At 47.0% G+C, this 23699-nt stretch overlaps 2 protein-coding genes across 3 annotated transcripts in view; one reads left to right on the top strand and one right to left on the bottom strand.

The window, feature by feature from the left end:
- LOC119455683 (uncharacterized) overlaps window positions 1-23699 on the bottom strand; it is a 171960-nt gene that overhangs the window by 67948 nt on the left and 80313 nt on the right. Inside the window, exon 1 of one of the 2 annotated variants that reach the window (XM_049668953.1) lies at window positions 16758-16934. The exons of the other annotated variant lie outside the window; for it this stretch is intronic. Within the exon in view, the coding sequence (XP_049524910.1) occupies window positions 16758-16788 (31 nt within the window). The 5' untranslated portion in view covers window positions 16789-16934. Of the gene's footprint in view, window positions 1-16757; window positions 16935-23699 lie in introns of those variants that run through there. 2 annotated transcript variants of the gene reach the window in all.
- LOC119456768 (beta-mannosidase-like) overlaps window positions 3442-23699 on the top strand; it is a 250915-nt gene continuing 230657 nt past the window's right edge. The window contains exon 1 of the mRNA XM_037718591.2: window positions 3442-3705. The gene's annotated coding sequence lies outside the window, so the exon portion shown is untranslated. The remainder of the gene's footprint in view (window positions 3706-23699) is intronic.

Genomic DNA, 23699 nt, shown 5'->3' with positions numbered 1-23699 from the left:
GGAAACGCTGTGCATCTTAGCGTTGTAAAGGCGACATGTGATGTGCAGATACTCAACGACAAGTTTTCGAAGGGATACTTACGCCAGACTCTATGCGTACAATCTCTGAAGTTGCTAGAACTAGCGTTAACGATCCCGCACGTCTCAGAAGACTTCTAGTATTGTCACCTTGCGTCACCTACGCTTTCTTTGCCATAAAGGCTCGCTATTTCGTCAAAATTCGCTTCGCCTTTCTCACGTCGACGCCACAAGTGTTTCCCGAACGACCAAGCCAACATTTTGCTGCTTCTGAAGAACGACGCCTTTTATGTAGGCGTCTCAAGTTATAGGAGCGTCATATGAAGCTAAATAAAGCAAACAACTTGCAAAAGTACCCATTTATGATATAAAAAAATTATCTCAATGCCTGTTTCTCTACGCTTTCTTCCTTTCTTTCGTTCTTTCTTTCTTTCTTTCGTTCTTTCTTTCTTTCTTTCTTTCTATTTTTTCCCTATAGAAACAGCTACTCAATGGGTCGATAGCGTTTTTTTTTTCGTGAATAACAAAACGCGCAAGGAATTTTCTAGCGTACGACATCACCCTAATTATGTATGGTGTCTGGCGCGCTTTCTCACTCTCAGAATGATAAAAACAAATTGAAAAACGAAGAAAGGAAACGATAAATTTGGGCGTCTTTATATATGTCCTTGATGTGTGGAGCTCTCATGAATGATTTGCAATGCTAAATCAGGAATTCCAGAGATGCGAGAGAAGTAGACAGAGAAAAGCACCAGCATAATTTATTTCAGCGAAATATATTCGTCTCTTTTGGTTCTTCTTACTCCTCCGCTTTGCCGTCAAGTTCGTGAATGGAGGTCGCGACTTATTTGCAGCTACGCCGGGTCGACCTTGCGTCGAACGACCCCAGGGCATCATTACAGACGAATGCGTTTACTATAGAACCATCGTTATAGCTACATATGCGTATATACTGTGTGACTACGGCATTTATTATAAGCACGAGAAAATTTAAGCACGCACTGCCACTATAACGCAGCAGGAGTGGAGCAATGCAAAAGCAAAGCTAGCTTGCAGGAATAGCCGGTATTTTTTTAATGCGGAGTCACTGCGATTTTCTTGTGAAGTCTTTCTGTATAAAATATTCTGCGGCTCCGAAGAGCCCAGGGTTAAGCAACATCTTTCAGCACAGTGTCAGAAAGCGTTCAAGTCTCTTTTTGATCGCGTATTTCATTCGCGTAGTCATTACATAAAAAAACAGTGCTATGTGCAGTAGCGCGATTGAATATTCATGAATGACGCGTTATTCGCCATATCTACATATTAAAGCATGTCAGTTGTACTTCTAAGTACCCATGATAGAGAAGAATTTTGATCCGAGAAAACAATGTTAATTTTTGGTTAGCTAAGTGATCGGAAAAAAGAAAGGGCGCGGGGAAACCAGTCATTTGTGCGTAGTCGATGACATGTCCATGTTAGGTCATTTTAGCGTTTAACGAAAGAGGTTATAAAACCCACTCGTTATTGAGAATTCACACATCTCAGCCGCGCGCATGTGCACATTAACTGTCGTACCTTTCACATATTTTTGCCTGTCCTGTTTACGGTCCCTCTACCTTTGTGCTACGTCACACATAGAGCCTACATGGCGCAGTTCTGGTTGCCTCCTCCATTTTATTTTGATCGTTCCTATCTTCTTCTCGTAACGTGAACCGGAACTTTGCCAGAGCGAAGGATAAGAGGCAAATCTCAGTGTGTAGCTAACAAGAGCTGTCTTTGTCTAATGAATATTTTGGCTGGAGGACTTGTCTGCGTCATGCCCTAGGTGAAGTCAAGCGGTTTCAAAAATACGTATAGAAACCCTCTCGTCAAGATGATGACACAGGAACGAAGCGATCCTCCCTCTTTCTCGAATATATTTCCTGTACATGTGGACGTAGCCCGAGCACCACTTTGTCTACCTTGTATTTCGCAACGCAAGTGTCACGCTAATGACAAGTTACGTACAATGCTTAAACTAGCACAGACATTCAAATCTCGTCATTCATACTTTGCGTATCATTATGTACGAAGGGTAACGTGCAATTGGGTACCGTGCCATGAGAGTATCGAGCTGTGCGACCGCTTTTGAATTCGCAATGAACGCTACGCTCGTTTTACCTCCTGTAATGGCCCCTTGTCATTTTCTTTCTTTACCCTTACCTATTCCCATACTGTATAGAGCAGAAAAAACAAAATCAACCTGATTAGCCTCCCTTTCTTTTCTTTTCACTCTCTCCTTCTTTGGATGCAGGAATGCAATACGGCGTTCTTGCTAATATGCTGCTCCAGCCATGAAGTTAGTCGTAGATGGAGTTCTTGAGTGAGTTGTACAGAACCGGTGCGGTACCAAACACGGAGAAAGTTGGTCGTAGCTTTGGCATTTATTATGCCGTCTTTCTGCCGGGAAGACGCTTCCCAACACATTTTTCGCACTGCAAATTATTTTCCTTGACGACTTTTCGAGCATGTCCCAAAAGCAGGTCGCAAACATTGCGGCGTCTCACAATGTCACTGCACTCCATTTTAATGGGACTCGGATGTTAGGCGCACTGCGCAAACCCTGCAATTCCAAGCGTATCGTATATGCTGCGCTGAGTTTCATATATGAAAACTTCGATTTAACGTCGCGAAACTTAACGCATAACCTATATAGTAGAATTTTTTATACAGTTCCGCAAACCAACTACTAATCAAATGATTAGTGTACTCATTATGTTATTACTCAAAGTTCCATTTCATTATTGTTATTTTTGTTATTACAAATGCGCTCTACATGCCCAGAAATAACGGTGGACTAGTTGTTCTAACTTTCCTTGATGTGGATCTATGTTTGGGCATTGCATGGTTAATCTGTTTCAGAAAACTTCAGATGGCCCATCTTCAAACGGATCATGACGCTACATCGGATTACGAGTTTGGCAAGAGTGAGCGCCTTTAAAAAGATATGGGGTATTACGTTCCAAAACGACGATCTGATTATGAGGCACACCGTAGTCGGGAACTCCGGAATAATTTTGATCCCTTGAGGCTCTTTAACGTGCTCTTAAATCCAAGCACACAAGCAGTGCATTTCGCCGCCAGCAAAATGTGGCCATCGCGATCGAGCTCGAACCAGCGACCTCGAGCGCTGCAGCCCAATGCCATAGCCACGGGTCTACTGCGTCGGGTATCCCCGTTCCACGCTTGCGCTGCCTTAACATACGACCACGTGCTTCGCCTCCACGTACCCTATAGGTCGCTTTCCCCACATGGCGTACGATCTGCCAGAGCGAGAAACTGGCTCACAGCGAGAATCAAAAGCAAGCACAGACAAGAAAGCTTATAAAAAAGAAAGAACGACAAAATAAAAAAAAATGCGGACTGTCTTTTCTGAGCTCAGCCGGTTCTTGCTCCTGCTTGCAGTGGACAACAACAGAAGGAGCGAAGCCGAGATAGCGCGCAGCCTCCCCCCTTTGCCTCCCACCCTCGGTGACTGGGCGTTCGACGGAGGGACAAGTCCCCGGGCCGGGCTTCTTCTGGTTTGTTCCGGAGGGCCTAACAAGCTCTCCCGTGTGCGCCGCCGTCTTCTTCGCGGGAGGCCGCCCTTCAGAAATCAATGAAGCTGCGCTGCCGCCCGCATTGTGGATCCGACTCGCACGGCCCCCGACGCTGTCACAGCCGTTTGTAGTGAGTATTGACCTTTTTCTATACCCGCTTAGCGCTTATGGTGCCCCAGCTTATTGCACGGGACAAAGAAATCCGGGCAGAGCCGGCTCCGCATAAAGCATCTGGAGGGCGTGTTGCGCTCTGTAAACTCCGCCGTTTTGTCGGAGGAGTGCGATTACCGGTCAGCGGCCTCGGATTCTTTTTGGGTGGCAGGCGCGTTTCTAAAAGGCGACGTCGTGAGCTAAGGGCGCTGTTTCAGGGTCGCCGTGTCTGTGTGTGTGTTGTAAGATCAGAAGGAAAAGGGCACGACCGGTTGAAGTAACGCAGGCTGGAATTGACGTTGTCGACTGTATATGCCGTACCACGGCGTTCGTTCCCCTCGTCGGAACGAATGGAAGGATCTTCAGGAATGACCCTGGAGGTCTAATTTTCTAGTTTTTCTTTTTGCTGTGATGAAACTCAGACACGCGAAGGAATGGAGTTTAAGCGGGATAAATTTGTTCCAATGGGCCGTGAGTTTTGCGAATGGCTCATTGGCCTCGGTGAAAGTTATACATACGTTCTCTTTGACTTCATTGTCTTATCAACAAGTAAAGTAGACTCGGGTCTTCTTCATTGTCTGTGTGTGCACGAAGCTTCGAGACCTCAATCCTATTTTCTGATATCCCTTGCCTTTTATTTGCACCAATAGAATATCACATAAGGGATTCCCTTGTGCGATACTACTGCGAGGAAAGATAATTTCCGGCAAATAAAGCACTGATTCAGGAGGTCAGGCACGTGCATTTAGTGCCTGCCATCGCACGTGCACTGATTTGCAATGTACGCGATCCGAAGCATTGTAATCGACAAGAGCAGACGGGGAGCCCACTTAGCGCGGTTTAAACAGTTCGCTGACAGAACGCGGTATAAGCCGTTACGTGTTAACTATAGTGGAACGATTGCGAGCTGGAGGGTATACGCTAGCGTTAGACATTGTACGTGATAGGCCAAATGACGTGACATTAAACGTGGTTGACATTAAACGGCGTGTCACGAAACGCGGCGCAGACAACGTAGAAAGGTCAACGTAAGAGGGTACTCGAGAGAGAGGCCTGTGGCAATTTCTATGCCGATTGTTTTCCGAAGATCAGCACTTCTGTCTCCGTAGAGCTGTGTATGTATTGCTGGCTCAACTGCCACTCGCATAGCGATGTCCGTACGAGATTGCCTCGAAACGGACTGGAACCTCGATCTTTTTACTTTTCGTTCACCGCGAGCACGCAGGGTCAAGTGCAAAGATGAAACGTAGCAGAGGCAGCTGGGGTCTCTTTTGATCTGGCAGTGTGCTCAGAGAACTGCTTGTACGATTTTCTAGATTCGTCATAATCTTGCTTTTCTTCGACTTTCTTCGCTATGCAATGACGCTACAAATAAGGGCTAAAAGAAGAAAGCACTAAAGGAAAGAGACACGATCGTCATAACCACCCTTAAGAAACAGAGAGAAAGAAAAGAAGGTCTTGGAACTGCATCCAATTCCAAGCTTTTACATAATACCTTTTATTTTATTGCGATAGCAATAATATGGACACTCAAAAGCAGATTTCTGCCGTCGGCGTCGCCGTCGCCGTCGCCGTGAGGTTCCGTATGACGTCATTTGGAGATGAAATCGTCGCCGCGCGCCGAACGCTGTATGTGCGAGTGAAAGGGTGCGAGGGGCGCGTCTTTCACAGGGAGTGAACGCACGGCGGAGAACAAACGCGCGTTCTGCGCCGTGCTCGCTTAAGGGCTGCAGAAGTAGGCGTCTCTTTTCTCCTTTACAATCACCATATATGCAGAGCAAACGCGCCTTCTTCCGACGCACGAGAGGCCGTGGGGGAGGGGGAGGGAAGGGAGGCGACGTTTAGCTGCGGCACCAAGTGCCTATTTATATCAGAGGCTCCGGGTTTGGCGCTGAGCCGTGCTCCCTCAAGGGCTGCAGAAGATAGCGCCAACCTTTCCCTTTTCCCTCAAGAACCACTTATCATCATCATCAGAGGCTCCGGCAACAGTCACCAACGCCGCACGCATTTTTAGCGAACGCGGGCAAAACGCCGATGGCGTCGACAACAGTTCTGTGTGTTGCCGATGCTGCTGCATGTCCAAGTTTATACAGCTGATAAAACTACTATCCTCACAGTTTATACTAATTTGCTATCGCCATTGATGCTTCGCCTTTCGGGTGAAACTGCGACAATATTTTTCAATATCACCTAACGTAAAATTTACGTAACCGCCGACGAAAGCATCGTGTGGTGTCCCGCACCGTTTTTGAACCGCCCAATCAAACGCTCTCCTCGTTTATAGGAGGTCACTATTGTTAGATTAAATAGCCTAGCCTGCCTCAACAAATTTTTTATCTAATCGGCTGAAAAGAGGCGAGGATCGCGCAGAAGTGTAGACGATCCCGGTGATCTCCGAGCTAGGGCAGCGAAAGTAAGTAACCGGATAAGGAGGGCCATGCCGGCGTCGGCGATTGGTCCGCTTCCCTTTGCTAAGCTTGCGGTAGCTGGTCGAAAATCGCCGTGACATGCAACGGGGATTTAAAGATGCCGCTGAACCAGACCCTAAGCGACGAGGAGTTGGGAAAGCGATGTCGTATACGTGCCGAAAGAGCTCGACAAAGTTATACTGCCACAATAAATTTTAGGTTATAGAACAAGGTTATACTACCGGAAAAACTTTTGACCTATTGTAGAGAGCTAATAGCATAAATAGAATAGAATCAGAGGGAAATAGTTTTACATTAAAGCGCCTCTGAAACTAATGTTATGCGGGTTTCTATTGCCTCTTTTATTGAATAATTACATTCATTCAACAAGAAATGTTTCTACTTGTTCAATTCTCGTGTGCTCATTATTTCGTGCGACGGCTTTATTAGTTCGCTGGTACAGCGTTCGTCTTCTTAGGACAATAAAATTTGCTCTTTCTCCCTAAGCCTAATCGGGAAATGCGTTCACAGTCATAGCCCAAAGTACAAAGCGCAAGCTATAAGATGTGGATTTGTGTGGAATAAAAAGAAAGCAATACCCAAGTTGCATAGGATAGGTTAAATTCAACGATGGTATATCATTTGGACAAAAGGTGGCCACTGCGAAAACCATGCAATTTATTGACGGCCGTCGCATCAGCAACTATCAGCACGTGACGTCAGCTTATGTTGACATCAGCCAGAATGAGCTGCCGGCGCCAACTAAATTCCGAGTTACATTGATTGTACGTGTTGCAAGAAAAGCATTTTTTCCCCTCTGCTTTTGTTTTGTGGTGTTATGGCGGCGTCAATATAACCATTGTTCTCCCTGTGCATTTAGCCTTAAATTTTGCTCACGGCACCTTTACCGGTAAGTTAGAGTGTTCATTGTAGTAGCCTAAGAAAAAAAAAAAAAAGAAAGGTTGCGAGTAACTTCGAAAATGCGTCGACGTGAGCCTTGGGTGCCTATACGGGATTAGTATGCTTATATGAAGCTGCGTGCACAGTATTTATACGGCGAGAATGTGTTGATATATATATATATATATATATATATATATATATATACAAAGGTCTGTAATGTATGCCTTGTAGGCATACAACAGGATAAAAAAAGAGTTAAATAAGAGCTTTCTGCGTCTCCTGTTGTTCCAAACACACATTTTTAATTTAGTCTCCGTCACGCTGCAAAAGCGACACTGTCAGCTGTCTGGGACGTTGTGTGTGTACACAGAGCTTATAGTCCCCACCCGCATGACACCTTAATATTTGCACCGACAACGATTGGAACTGTCGAAGTAATCAGCGCTGTGGATTCCGCGCGGGGATTTTTCGCGAGCGATATTTGCGTCCGTGAAACTCGGCGGGCTTTCGGGCGTTTCTCCATTGTTGCCTCGATTTAGAATCTCGAGTACCCTGCGGGTCAAATCCCACTGTTTATGATTATCACTGCGCTTCGTGCGTAAATACTGCAGGCAGACTGCGCAGCCCGTGCGGGTCCTGCTGGCCCGACAACGGCTTGGTTTACGCCATGCGATTAGCGCTGCAGATCGTCCATAAGGGGCGCTGGTGTTCGACAACGCACTATATACGCGTGGACAAAGGGGACACAGGGCATCCTAACACGAACACGCGTACACAGCAACGGCAATTTCACTGATAAGTTTCACAAAAGCGGGACGTTTATTTTCTCCGACTGAAAACGGACTATTCCGACTGAAATTTCCGACTGGAAACGGAAAGTTTCAGCCAGACACATGAATACGCCTCCCATTTCAAGCGTAATACCCTAATTTCACGCGTTTAGTTTGTACTGCGTTGTAGCTATGGGAATCGAGGTGGTAAAATATGCTGATTTTGTCTTGGACACCCAGTCCAGGAAAACAAGCGGCTTAGCTGCGCTCCATTAGATAGCATGGCCCACACTTCCGTCACGTGATATACGAGTACAGGCCCTGCAAGCGCGGGCATTATCTTGTTCTGGCTTTCTTTCTATTTTTTTCTTTTTTTTAAGCAAGATAGTCATGAAGCGAGCACGTTGAAGCCTCAAAGGCTTCAACGTGCTTGCTTCATGGCTATTTTGCCCTTTGGGATTGCTTACGAATGTGGGAGTATTTACAGGCATTCGTTAATAACGGCATATGTAGCCCCCACGGCGACATATGCCAGATAAGCTTAGGATAGCAGCATGAATAGTCAGGAGTGCAGCATTAGTATGAGTTATAAATTGCGGACCTCTGCACTCTTCGCCTCAAGCTTGTGTCTTGTTCATCAACTATACATTGACCAATCGACACACCGGAGAGTCTCCGACACATTTCGCACTTGGTTAGCTTTGTGGATTCGCAGGCAGTATGTTTTCATGCTTCCGGCTCTATACAACTCGTCTAAGGACTCATCATGAAGACTAACGTTCTGATGTCATTTTAAACTCGTGTAGAACATTTTAAACTAACGGTCAATGCAAACGCATACAGTCGTGGTTCTGATTACGGTTATTTTACTCTCAAGTATACTGCTGCAAAGCGCTGTGGTCGAAGAACATGTAGTTATAGCAGAAGCCTGGACTGGACTGGTCTCAATTTATTCACTTACTGCTATAGCTCCACGTTCATACTTCATTACACCAGCACCGTTACGATATATTGTACAATGTATGAATTCCTCCCTTGGGGTTCGTTGACTTTAGTGAAAAAAACAAACTAGTTTCCAAAGGCAGAAACTATGCACAGTTCTTCATGACAAAATGCGCTGCTTGTAGCACTCGGGAACGCGGGCATACGTAACACACGTAACGGTATAAACCGACGAGCTTATCCCGGTGACAAAAGAAAACTGCAGGTGCATAGGGGCGCCATTAGCAAAAAAAAAGCAAAAAAAAAAAAGAAGAAGCTCACAATCACCCTCAGTGGCTCCGAATGTTTAAGCCTTACAAACCCTCGCGTTCGTCCATGCGGGTGCCGCTCTACGAGTCAACGCGCGAAGAAGGACTGACAGAACGTTCACGAGGCGGCGATGGCGTCAGCGAATCCGGGCGACCGGGGACTGGCACTGACCACATCAGCGATGCCGGCGATGTTTCGTGCTGCGCGAGCCCGTCCTCGGGAAAGTTGATGCGGCCCTGTTTATCGCAGGCTTTCCTCCACTCCGTCGTTCCCTCCTCACATTTGTCTTTCATGCCTTCTCGCCCGCCCAACTCTCTCTTTCCTTCTCCTAACGCAAGCCTAAAGGACGAGGAAGGGAACGGGCTGTCGGCGCTTGATGAAGATCGTAAAAAGAGGCTGCTTTCGTTTTCCCATCTCTATCTCACTTGATCTTTCCTCCTCCTGATTACTTCTCTACGTTACAGGTTAGTCCGACTATCGTAGAGCTCTTGTTGCGTTGAAAGTAGGAAAGAAAGAAAGAAAGAAAGAAAGAGAGAAAGAAAGAAAGAAAGAAAGAAAGAAAGAAAGAAAGAAAGAAAGAAAGAAAGAAAGAAAGAAAGAAAGAAAGAAAGAAAGAAGGGAATGGAGCGATAAAGAACGCCGAGATTATAGAAGAGAAGCAGAAATAGAACGGAGGAGCTCCGATTGCGTATGAGATGGGCCTGAGCACTTTCTCGGCGTGAGCTCGGGTTCCTACTTCTTGACCGGTGCACCCTTACGCCCACGCCGATTTGAGTCGCGCTGGCGTCAGGGCGTCACCGAATGCTCCCTCCACGGGTAATGCACTCAGGGCGCAACCTCGCCCCACGCTTCGCGAGCGCCATTGCGAGTTAGTTTCGGGACATTGCGCGAGTGCTGAGGGCCTCGTGGTTCTTACGTTTCTTTATTTTGTTTATTTGTTCTTTATATATCCCCCGATTATCTCGAACACTTGGGCCCCTGAGAGCTACACGCGAGCCGAAGACAACCTACGTCCCATGTGTAGGATTGTTTGATCGGGACGACACGGACGCTTTGCCAAGCGGAGACCTGTCTTCAAGCTTTGAGATGCACCTTCGGGTGGAGACTAATGCGAACATTGTTTGCGCAGATACTAGCCTCTATTTTCATCGCTGCTAATGTCGCAAAAATGTTCTAACTGCCGAATGGTAGAGGCAGTACCACAGTCTAATGCCAGCTCTTTCCGTTGTCGCATTGACCAGCAGCCCACTTGTTTGGCTGTCGTATACTACCTTCCAGTGTGGGCGTAAACATCTGGAAACACTTTATTGTGGGCTCCTGCATTTTAGTTACGTCTGAGTATCTGACGTTAAACTGAAATTTGAATATACTAACAAGTTATGAGGTTTATTCTCCTGAAACTGGCACTGTGCTCTTGAGGGACGCCGCAGTGAAGGGGCTCCGGATTAACTTTGTCCACCTGGGGTTGTTTAACGTACAATCAAAGAACGTCACATGAGCGTTTCTGCATTCCTCCCCCACGAGAACGCTGCCGCCGTGGCCGGGATTTGAACTCGCGACCTCGTGCTGAACAGCACAACGCCACATCTACGGAGCCACCAGGGCGGATTAAATGTCTCGCCACTAAACTCCCGAATTGGCTCATTTACCTGCGTCGCGCTCGACGTAAGGAGGGAAGGACTTGTTATGAGAAATTGAGACTATGGCTGTAAAACGAAAAGATTAAAGTTACCCTCGGGAGTTAAAACACCATGTAGTTATAGTACCTCGGAAAGCCGCGCCTGCATCTCGACGGGTGGACCCGTTCTTTTTGGGTGTGTTTGTGTGGAGAAGTTTCAAAATTCACTCTTAGCCCTCTTCATCGGTAGCCGCAATGCTGATCATCGTAAAGCACGTCGTTGAAGTATGGGACGACAACACCAATATATATATATATATATATATTTTCAGAAGTGGAAGTGACCTGCACTTACCTGAACAGAGCGAAAGGAACAATTAGCGTACAGCGCTACAGCAGCCAAACTTGTGAAGGAGCTAGTTAGTTGCACGGAGCTCTTTATAGCTTGGCAGCTCCGCCACAGCGGATGTCGTCTCTTGCCGAAACAGTAGCTTTCATTCAACTCAGCCAATAAGAATTTATTAAACGGTTATAAAGGCCGGCATGCCTCCATAAACGGGGTGCCGTTAAATGGCGTCTGGAGAGAGATGGAATTAGTGACGACGCGATTCGTCATTCTCAGCGGCCACGCAATTCAACCGCGTTCGTGTACTTCGAGACGGTGATTGGCAGCGCAACCACCAGCGTCCTAACACAACCCGCTCTCTACGTCAGAGCTCCATCCATGGCTTCGCAACGGGGCCGCAATCCCAAATTTCACGGCTTGTGCTTGCCACGCAGCTTCTCGCTTAATAATACAGCTTTATTATATCTGGCAGCGAGAACCGGCTACTAGGAGGTAAGCAAGGCATGCGATGTGCTTTGCGATATGTAATGATGCGATATATTCGCTCAATATTGTGGGTTTGTGTAATGAATAAAAAATAATGATAAGTCTCATTTGGTGCGCCTCATGACTCGAGAAGATTGTCACGTCCATCTTTCATGCTTTCTTTGCCAGGGAAATTCCGTTTATTAAACGGAATTAGCTGTTGCCGTCACCGAAGTATCATTTTTAGAACACTCTGCGATACATATATTTTAGTCTTCGATTGAAGAACGTCGGACTGAAGGCAAAAAGAAGTGTGGCTATACAGAACGTTTGGTCAACAAACAGTTTCTATTCTGGTATGTTTCAAGGAATAGATATTGGATTCTCTGTTGTTCACGGAATTGAAGATGAACACCGACTCCTTGGTCGTAGCCAAACCGAAGAGGTCCGACTCTCACAAAAGGCGCCTTGTGGCGCGTCGGTCTTAAGTTGATGCCAGTTTTCTTTAGCTATCGGGTGTTCTGCAAATTCTTGCTTTACGCCTCGGTGAAAGGGGATTCCAGGTTTGCGCGCTAAGACTTGGCCTCCACTGTTTCACTTCATGCGGCCCCCTTAGACGTGCACAGCTACGCTTCACAGTGCAGGGCTTCTGCAGCTTCACTTTGGCTGAATAATTTCTTTCCCGTATTTATTTCCACTTGCGGCACCTTTAATCATCCCTAAAAGCATTTACTGGTTGTTCCCGAAAGGGAAGATAGGTTGTTTTTCTGGCAAAATAGGAGTGTTGCTTGGCTTTCAATTGACGCTTAGAACAAACTTTCAAGGAACCGTTGCCTGGCTTCAAGGAAACTTCCAAGTGATAACTTCGATTTCCTTAAGGTTTTCATCAGAGAACTGTATTATAGGTAACCGAACTCAGCTTCGGTGTGGTCGATAAGGTGCTGCGCGCTGATTTTTATTGGAATGTTGCTTGGCAGATTGCGAAAACGCTTTAAAGTGTTCCTGTTTAGTTGTTGCTTTACAAAGAGTAGATAACGAATTGGTGGTGTCCCGGAGATTCTTGAAGCTAGAACCAAACGTTTGATTTCTAAGCATTTGTTTTTTGTTTTCTTCGATCTGCCATTGAAAAATGTTGATCCTGTCACCTGTCAACATTTTTTTTCTGTCCTTTACTTACCAGAGCTAATTACTGCTTCGTATACCTTTAATAATGCACTGCCCCAACTGCAGCCGCGAATTCGATATTCAGTGATAACTGTGCTCAATCCTGCCTCATACAATGGTAAATATTGCAAAAGGCCACAAAAGCCCTTCTGCAGTTCGTGAAGAGTACTGGATTGTACGAACGCCTGTGACAGCGGAGATTCTTCTCTGACTGTCTCTGCGAATGACTGACTCCAATTTTTTTTTATTTTCTCTCTTTATCTATTCTTCCCCTTTCCCCCTCCCCATGTGTAGGGTAGCCAACCGGGCACGTCCTTGGTTAACCTCCCTACCTTTCCCTCTTCGTTTTTTTTTCTCTCTCTCTCTTGTGAAATGGAATCCTCACATTATTCTACCTTCACTCAAATATTGTTGCATAGTGCCGTAGTGGAGCTGCCACAACACACAGCGAAAGGATTCGATTGCGCAAAATCGCACACGGTCGTGGGAGATGTTCACCACTTGTGACTTCGCAATGAAGGCGTGCATTTCGATGAACTAAAAAGTTAATCTAGGCCTGCGCTGTTCACTTCAAGGATTCCATGGCCACATAGATAGCAACTAGAGCCGACTTGATATCATGCAGTGGCTGTGTTCTCCATTGAGTACTTTAAGGGTCACTTTCACGTGACCTGACGCCTCACTGAAGCGACGGGCATCTTTTCAATTAGCATTGATTAGCGTAGCCAATCAACGTGCATAAAAGCGATAACCTAGAAAGGCATCAATTCGGAATACGCCCCAAGTTGCTCCGTTTATGCTGCCTTCTATCCACAGCTCTGAAGCGTCAAAAACGAACCAGGAGCCGAAGAATATTTACTTTGCGAAAACCTAACGGCATTTATCTATAATGTGCACGCAGACTCTATAGACCACCTTCCTATAGCATTTTCTGCAGTCCACAGGTGGCCCATATTGTTTTCATAGGCAGAATAAGCCAATATACTTACGGTTAGGTTTATTAGGCTGGAAGCTTTGTTTATTCAATCTGCAGAGCCGTGACCTTGCATTTCCAGCTTGATATCACATGTACAGAATGCCTGTAGGCTACGTACATTGAAAAACAATATACCTACACAGAAGCCCAGTTTTCAAAACAGGGTGCATGGGTAGCCTGTAGTCTGTTTCCCACTAAATCTTCATTCATCCCTTGTTTTCAAGCGTAGAGTTACAGGCTAGAACGTACTACCTTGGTCGACATGTAAATAATAAACGTTGGTCCACCTTACATTTAAATCAGTTTGCTCTCCTTCTCCTCCTAAAGAGATGACGAGGGCGAGCAGCAAATTTTATTACGCTCGTGTGGCCTGTAAACTATTGAAAACGGGCGCGCTGCTTAAGTCCAAGCTCCTGTCTCTTTCTCTGAGAAAACTCGTTCCTATTTTCTATCGCGTCAGGCCGGTGTCGCCAACACTGCGTGCCAAGCTCGAGCTCAGCGCCTCCGCTTTTGTGCCACGTGCGCCCCGCAGCGGCGTCTCGGTCGTCGCTCTCTCAAAGGCACCCTGCTGTCGTGTGACAACGACGACGCCCCACACGTCTTGGCGGCCATTAGAGACGGGCAATTGAGACAAATTTGAATCGCGCGTGCCTCCCGGCGAAGCGATATAACGCGGACGCACGCGATGGGGGGGAAGGTGTCGTACATCATCGTCGCGCACTCCCCGCCCCGGCGGTTTCCTCGAGGCGTTCCAAGCTCTGTGCCCTCCAAGGTGTTGCTTTTCTCGGCGCCAAAATTGCGGCGATAAAAAGGGAGAAAGCAAAGTTGCGCTGTGAAAGCTGCGCCCAGGAGACGCCACGTTTTGTGTGTGTGTGCTTGTGTGTATACATGTATGAGGGAGAGAAAACAGGGAGGAGGAATCTGGAGGTAAAAGAAGGGGAGGACCATTAAACGGTCGCAGCCTTTGATGAGCGATGTGAGAGCGCGGCCTCATTAGCATAGACAAAGTGGCGGCACGCACGGCTCAGGATGCGCGCGCAGCGACGAGGTTGTCGTTGTTTCAGTCTTGCCTTTGTTTATTCTGTATGGTGTTCGTGTAAGGAGCCGAACGCTAGAAGGAGGCAAGGTCGTGACTTGAGGGGGACGCGAAATAGTGGTAGAAAGAACCTGCATGCCACGTACGTTGAGTTTGTGTTGGCCTGTGCGCAGGTATTTAATAGCGCCATGAATCCACTTATTTTAAAAGCGAAGCTTTTCTCACGAACCTCGCCGGGTTTTGTGACCGTGGCTATGGCCTGGTTGTTCTCTTGCCGAATATGCCAACCAATCACAGCGGAGAACTCGCTCTGCACGCGCCGCTGGGTTCCTTGCACCACCAACAGAAGGCGCTCGCCTGTGCGCATCCGCGGCAGCGGCGGCGCCGGCCGTGCGAGGGAAAGAAAAAAATAACCCGAAAGCTCGCCTCCTAGCAACCGCGGCTGTACTATAATGAGGATGTACACGCTTCTTGCAGGTAGAATGGACTCGAATTGCGCCACGTATACGTATGGACATGCTACCTCTGAAACCATGGTGCGTTCAAGGCGTCCGTCATACTCGCTAGTAGTCAGCAACTCCGTTTAACAAAAGCCTGGCATAATTTCTGTGCGCCCGCGCTTGTATGTATGTATGTATGTATGTATGTATGTATGTATGTATGTATGTATGTATGTATGTATGTATGTATGTATGCATGTATGTATGTATGTATGTATGTATGTATGTATGTATGTATGTATGTATGTATGTATGTATGTATGTGTGTGTGTGTGTGTGTGTGTGTGTGTGTGTGTGTGTGTGTGTGTGTGTGTGTGTGTGTGTGTGTGTGTGTGTGTGTGCGTGCGTGCGTGCGTGCGTGCGTGCGTGTACTCTTGTTTCGACTCTTTATGCACTCACACAAAGCTTCGCTGTATACTGCAATTTGTTTTCTCCATCAGTAATGTAAATTTATTTGTGATGCGTAATAAACGGCTAGAACACAAGGCAAACAACTTTTCATATACGAACCAAGGCAAACAGATGCTTTTTGGAAGCACTAGGTAGTGGTCTTTTACAGCCTTGACACCTATGACAGCGTGAGCACGCTGATTGTACAGGAGAACAAAGTGTTACGTCGATGAAGATCAAGTTCAATAAGTGCGAAAATTTATCAGTGTGATTTGTAGTGGGGAGAAAGGCGGGAATGAAAGCAAGAAAAAATAGTGAACCCACTAAACGTTAGCAATGAAGCACATTATCGCTATTTCGTCTCCTTGGAAAATGACGATTACGAGCACGTGTCAAATGGAGATCAATTTCTGGCGGTACATGCAATGTAGAGACTGATGGTAGTTGCGGAAGGGAGATTACTTTTTTTTCTTTTTTTTCGGGGGGGGGGGGGGGGGGGGCTTTGCGTGTGCTAAATGTGCGCCAGATGTATTTGTCTCGGGACCGAGTGCCATACGCGATAACAGAAAAGGAACAGCTGGCGAAATTTCATGCTGCTTAGTTTACCGTATTTAGGTGTAATAAATAGACGCCCCATTAAATAGCCACGCGTGATGCACCTGAAGCCTTTTGGGAGGTGTACGCCGTGGATGCGACTATTTCCTTGAAAGCATCACTGCTGCATTGATATATTCCAGGGCATCGCTATAAATTATATACAGTGCTCAAATATTGAAACGCAAACAATTAGGAAACTACTTCAGTGCGTTGTTTCATGTTTAGGTTCACCTGCACTTGTAACATCGGCTTAAGTTGGACTCCGAAACATACACTAGGGAGTACTATATGCTCAGAAACGGGCTACAGAGCATTTGGTTCCTGCGAATTTCTCATTTCTGTCCCTTTTCACTTTGTAACATTTGCTACCTTTTTTATTTGTCGCGGCCATTAGAACATGTTAAGTCGTTGTCTTTGGCGGCTTTTAGTCTGTCATCCTAAAGTATGCTAACGCCGACCTTTATCCTAAAGTCAAAATAAAGTTCTGATTGATTGATTGATTGATCGATCGATTGACACACGCATCAGAACGTTCTGAGGTCATCGAAAAACAAGACAATTGAAAAAATCCGGAACAGTGATATATCCGGTACAGTGATATAACTCACGAGTTCGATGAACGAAAAGATTCCCCGACATGTCGAATAGAGCGTGTCGCTGCCGTATTGCGTAGTTGCCTTCCTCTCCACAAGTGCACACATTCTGCGCGACCCCGACGCAGGGCCTCTCTTCTTATGCACCCCCACCTCATAGCCATTTCGCAAACATTACGCAACGGCCCAGTAATTTGGCACGCTCCACAATAAAGCTCTCGCCACAGCACGAACCCTCGGTTTCTTCTGCCTTCCTAATCGTCAACTCACTGGACGTTACCACAGATCGTTCGAGAACACACAGTTTCCATGGCAGAGCTCCCAGGGAGGGGGGGTTCGTTGTCACACGCACGCACGCACACGCGCGCACGCACACGCACACGTGCATACGCGCGCGCATCGCATATAACGGGTGCCGCAAATACAGCCGTGCACCGCGCACACACGTGAAACGCGTGCGCTTGCTCTACAGAGCGAAATTCCATCGAATGAATGCGTGACCAAACGATAACTTCGTCCGCGTCGTGTTGCGCCCTCTCAGCTAAGGGGAAGTGACAAATGAATTTCAGTTTCCAGATAGGTCAGCTTTTGAGCGGCGACATGCAGTTTCCGTCTTCTGCGAGAACGAATTTGCTTCGCGGCTGGCAACAAGCATCTCGCTTACGAGCGCGGCTTGAGTGACACCGCTATCGCCGTGTCTCGCGCTTCCGCGGAATCGGTTTATTTATTTCGGTCAGCTATGTCGCACGAGGAGCCGTCGAGAATTTCTTTGAGCCCAAGTGAGTTGTATATGAAAGTATAGTACAGCGTGGTCATGGGAGTTTACACTGAAGCAGCAAGGGGCCCACTAAACGGTTAGCTGTGGCCTTGCAATATATTACGAGTTGCGTAACAGAATATTTTGTTTATTGGGGCATGTTATAAACTAGTAAGTGACTGTGGATGCATCTGCTATATCGTTCTGAAAACGGACCTCGCGTATAGGGCCTCACGGTAACACCCTCGAACAAAAAATGTTATGCCCTTGGATGGCTTAATCGCATCATGACGTCATGACAAGATATAAATTACGATTTTAGACGATATAGCGCGACGTGGTGCACAGGTCAATGTAAGTATTCTTCAAATGATGCATCGAGCAAGCGTCCTATGTTTCTGCGTTTCTTTAAATGAACTTGTTCTTGCTCCGAATTCTCTGTTTTGAAGTTTGAAATACAACACCTTCAGGAAATTTCACCTTAACAGTAATAGAAACCAGCGCACACATTCATAAAAAGCTCTTACGCTAGAACTGTTCATAAGAGAAAATTCCAGTCAATCCTAATGCTACAAATATTAGCGGAGGCGGCTGGCCAATGGCGAAGAGCACTTATGAGCGAGACGCTTTGTGAATTCGGCCCCGGTGACGTAAGTGGAGGTGTCGGTAGTATTGCATCCCGCGGGGATATCAGGACATTCTTGACCGGCAACGTTAGGTAATGTAAGACGTAACACAGTGTCGCGCATACTGCTTCCATACCTTGACCTGTCTTGAATCAGCACGAGGCAATGCGTACACCTTTCAAGGCCGTGGTGTGCAAAGGACTCACACCGGGCGTTGATTGTCGTGCACTCCGTAATTTCACGCTCCGTCGTAACGGCCCCACATAATCTTTGGCGGCCGTCTTTGAAACGAACTGCAATATGCTTTAGGCATGGCAACAGGATCACCAGGCTAAACCTCCCTGTAGGTACAACACACAACCACCCTCACCACAAGAGGAATAATGCGTACACACCGTTTCAACGACGCTTCGTTTGTCGCTAAAGCTCATTCGGAGGTGTCTATTTTGCGGCGGACAACCCAACATCCGGCCGTCATAAAAAAAAAAAAAAAAAAAAAAAAACATCTTGTGAATGGCAGCTTACTGCATCGAGCAATCTTTCTCACGTATCATGTGTCAGCTTTCCGTGGCTGCACCCGTCCTTATATTCAAGCAAAACAAATTTTGATCTGATGCGGGTAGGAGTGTGGCTTTTGAGAAGTATGTGCATGTTGTGACTGAAAGTTGCGAAAGGGCCGCGCGCAGATTTATGATAGAAACTACGCTGATGTTGACAGTGGCGTTGCTTGTTGAACAAAATACACGAACAGGACAGGGAAAAATAAGCGTAGCCCAACGGGCTCAAGCGCTATTTTCATTTCAGATACTTCCGACGTCCGCTGCAAACTAGTAGCCTAAGTAGAAGAAAACGCTTAATTTTCGTCCCGAGCTCTATTCATGTCTCATTACATCTGATCTTTTACGACTCGTCGACGTGTTTCGATATTAGAGCATCTGTATGCAGAGCTGCGGCTTCTTAAGACAGTTGCATGCGATTGGCCGCCGCTAAAACTTGCGATCCTCAACGAAACTTAATGAAACTTGCGATCTCTCACACGAGGGTGTTGCTTTTGACGATTGCAATGGGGTGAAATGATTTGCTCGCGTCGCTCGATGCTTCGGGTCCGGAGGGTCACACCAGCCGCAGGTGAATCTTCACCACCAGCAAGCCACCCGGTGGAAGCACTTGAGTAGCTGGCTTGCATTCATGATCCCTCCACTCCGGATTATATGCAATCCGTGTCGTCTGGTTCTAGCATTCGAGATGCATGGTCGGCCAAGCCACTTTATGTATAGCTCCCACAAACGAAACCTCTCTATCACGCTATAGGATGCCACGTCAAACGAAAGTGAAATTTGGGCTGAAAATTGAGGTTCTGGAACACGGCCCTGCACTTCAAGTCGTATTATTAGGGGCAGCGGTGTCAAGCGAGAATTATATCTTCTTCGCACCATTATTAATCAAAGTGAAATGTCACGGAGCAACCGTATTCATTTGCGCAGAAAAGCCTTACAAGGACCTTACAAGGACCAAAGAAAAAATGAAAGTGCACTTTATTGCGGAGACAGTTTTTTTCTCTGTGCCTTCTGAGCCCAGCGGCTATACATTGCACCACCTTTTCACCTCACGGTGTTCATATATATATAGGTGTATTTATCTACCCTCGCGCGTCGCCGTGTAAGCGTGGTGCATGCCAAGCGTTTGTGGCGCGTACTTGCCGTTTTGTGCCTTTGTGTTTAGGAAAAGGAGAGTCACGTTTTCAATAAACGTGACTATCTGCGCCGTAGGGGAAGGTCTTTCTCCTTTTTTTTTCTCGTGGGGCCTACCGGTCGCCGGCCGCGGTGGCCGAACCACGGCCCGTGTTTGCGCAGAGCCACGTTGTCGCGAGATTTCGATCGGCGCTCCTTGACGCAATGGCGAGCAAAATTCTGAGCCTCGCCCTGCGTCTACCCCCTCTCCCCTTTCCACTCTTCCTGCAACGCGTGGCCCCACGTGCTGTGGTGCCGTACGCTATCGGGCATGCTGGCGGGTGTCGTCGCTCTCGAACACGCCACCGCGAAGCGTGGTAGCGACTTGGGTTGCCAAAAAGTGCTGGCCTTGCTCGCGAGAGACTGGTGCTGGTGGAAGCAGTGGCGACTCCCTCACCGTTTCACTATACTTTTGTCTGCCGCTCATCTATCTGCCCATTTTCACCTTTGCAGGATAACCAACCGGGCTCAGCCTAAAGACTTAACATCCCTGCCTTTTCCCCTGACACTCATCTCTCTCGTATACACACGCGCACGCACACACACCCCTTTTGTACAATCAACATTTTGGGCTGCACGGAGAGAACACTACCTAACCTTACTGACGTTCGCCATTCAGAGAAATCTAGAATTTAACCATTGGCCACCCTCTCAGATTATTGTCATTCTCTGTTCTTACGCATCGTTCCGCGCATTACATCTGATGGCGCTGGAAGTAGCAAGACCGGTTCCTCAGAGAAACAGCAGTCCTGCAGGCTAACAAATTAGGGATTGCGATGGCCAGATCGCTACCTCTAGTGAGAATAAGACTTAGCGGCCGGTGCAAAGATTGTTATACTTCCCCGGCTCCCTATTCTATGCAGGACGCGGTTTCACTGTCGCCTATGGTGGCACTTATTCTGCAGGGCTCCGAACGGCCGGCCTGTCACGCTTTTCCTTTTCTGTCGTGCAGCCACTGCACACAATTATACGGGCCTATACCGGGCTCCTCTGGTCCCTCGCAGGCGCGTGCTTCCCTGCGTGCCATCGTCCCGAACTCCAAGGCACGTCGTTGCCATTAATGACGATTCCCGCGGCTGTCAGCCACGCCTCGCGCTGCCGAAAGGCGCACATATGGGGGTCGAGGAAGGACGGCCAGGTGGGTGCGCAACAGAAGTTGTCGGCCTGCTCTTGGTAGGTCGGTATGGGAGAAGCTAAACGTCGTAATTACGCCTAACATGGCGCCCAAGGGCGTGGACATTCTTTTCTCGTATTTATATTAAGGAAGTAGTTCTTCGGATCCGGTGTTTAATAAATTAAAAGTGCAGGCGCACGTAAAAAAGCAAAAGAACAAACATTTAATTTCGATGTTTCGGCGGCGTCCGGCCTTCATCACATGAAACAATAGTGCACTGTAGTGGCGAGAATTTTTTTTTTCTGTACCCACTGAGCCCAGCGGCTATACATTGCGCCACCTTTTCGCCTCACGGTGCCCGTATATAGGTATATTAGTATACCCTCGCGCGTGGCCGTTTAAGCGTCATGCCATACCAAGCATTTGTGCGCGGACTTGCAGTTTTGTGCCTTGTGTTTGGTGAAGGCCGGACCCCGACCGAAAGTCAAAATTAAATGTTTGTTCTTGCTTTGTTACGTGCGCCTGCACTTCTTTCAATTTATACGGTGTGTTTCAGCGAACGCTTTCAAAAATGTTTAGGAAGGAGGAAGGAAAATAAGAGGCGAAAGGCAGAGAGGTTAACCAGGTTAAGTGTCCGGTTGGCCTGTAGCATATAGCGCAATTCTAGTTCATGAGCTGGTCGCCCACTCGAAGTGGCCGACATTACTCGCACAAAAAATTGAAATGCATAGTCGACTAATTAACAAACATTCACTAATAAAGTTTTTAACTAATTACATTATGGCCCATATTGCAATTGGCAAATTCTAGCCTTGGAGCTCGCAAGGCGGATACGCTTGGAACGAATTCTCAGGATTAAACCAGTTTTGAGATATTAATTCCGGAAGTTTGCGAAGAAATGCACTGGCGTTCCAATGACTTTCTTAACAAAACACAAAACGCCATTTTATGCATTGAAGCGCAAAAGTAACTTGAACGCCAATGTATTTCTCTGCAAAGCATTTCACCACAGGCACAGCGTCTCAACAACAGCGTCTCAAAACGCTACTTGTCACGAGGGAAGAACGCGAGAACGCTGTGAATTAAAAAAAATTAATTATGGGGTTTTACGTAGTTTCCTTACCACTATGCGGTACCGCCGGGCGATACCGCATTGTACTACCAGTCTCTCACCGGTGCCACCGCATGGCGGTACCGTACCACTGGTACCACCGGCAGCGCCGCACGACAGCAGTACCATACCACCGGTACAACCAGTACCGCAGCACGGCGGCACCCTATCACCATGCGGTTTTTACCGACGGGTCAATCGGGCCAGGAAAACGGTTTGACATTCACACGAAATTAAAAGAAAGAAAAACAAATATGGAGTTTTACGTGCCAAAACCACTTCTAATTATAAGGCCCGCCATAGTGGGGGCGCTCCGTAATTATTCGGACCACCTGGGGTTCTTTAACGTGCACCTAAATCTAAGTACACGAGTGTTTTTTGCATTTCGCCCCCATCGAAATGCGGCCGCCGTGGCCGGAATTTAATCAGGAGTGCACTTCCAGGCGCCAGTGGTCGCAAGGAACACTGCAGCCAGTGGCCCCCTTTCACTTCCTCTAAACTAACCTTGTCGATTATATGCCCCCTTCTTCTGCACACTCTTCTGCACAAAATCGCGGTTAATTCCCAAAGAAATCTAATCGCGCCAAGAGGGCTCGAACACGCGCGCGTTACAGAACAAATGTACGTCTTATCGAACCCCATTGTGGTTGCGAAGACCCGAAGTGCCTTAGTTGTGTGCATAGCAGATGTAGTCTTACCCGCGGTCGGAGAGGGACAACGCGTGAAAATTATAGCTAGACGTATAGGTAGAACTGAAATCACACTTAGCCAACGGCAAAGCAACAAGAGACGTTCGCGAAAGCCAAGTGACGAGAGTGAACGCGAAAATGTCCGCAGCACAAATCACGCAATCTAAACCTGACACAAGCTTCCTAGACGGTCTCTATATGGCGAGTAGCAGGAGTCTACACGAGCATAATGATAGCCTTCCAGAACAGCACATATTGGTTACAGTGGATTCTATGACTGCTGAATTGTGTTGAAGCACCTCCTCACTGGCGAAGTTGAATACGAACCGATAAATGCTTGACCAATGGTATACTGAAAGTACGGCTGAGCTTGAGACCTGAACTTGAGACCACACTCACTTGGTTGTCATTGCGGAGCACATGTAATGATTAACTAAAGAGACGTAAATCTTGATCAGTATGAAAGCGTCCATCAATAACATATTTTATCATCCCTTTTACTCCCTCGGTACAAGGTGGCCAACCGGAGATAATCTCTGGTTAACCTCCCTGTCCTTTCTTTGCCTTTTTCTCTCTCTCTTTTATATTTGCTCAACCCGTTTCTCAAATGTGAACTGTGTTGCAGCTCCTTTCTCACATGAGCGCTGTTGCAATTTTTAGACCTCTAAGCAAATGAGGTAAGAAATCCACAAAGTGGGGAAAAAAAGTATGATAGCGAAAGTATGTATTATATGCTACTGTCAAGTGAACGGCAACTTTTCCTTTCATGGAGTATCGGTACTTCCATTAGGTTCCATGTTTCATTGAGGTTCCATGTTTCATGGAGGTTCCATTAGGAATTCATGTTTGTTCTCCAACTGTCCCTTTCCTTCCCGGGTCTCCGCATGCTGTTTATCCTAGGGAACCTCCTGCAGCGTGGAGGTCACGTTA

Source organism: Dermacentor silvarum, chromosome 6 (assembly GCF_013339745.2).
Source record: "Dermacentor silvarum isolate Dsil-2018 chromosome 6, BIME_Dsil_1.4, whole genome shotgun sequence".
In the NCBI taxonomy this organism is placed as follows: domain Eukaryota; kingdom Metazoa; phylum Arthropoda; class Arachnida; order Ixodida; family Ixodidae; genus Dermacentor; species Dermacentor silvarum.
Note: the sequence above shows the minus strand (reverse complement) of the source record. Positions and strands in the feature narration are given on the sequence as shown.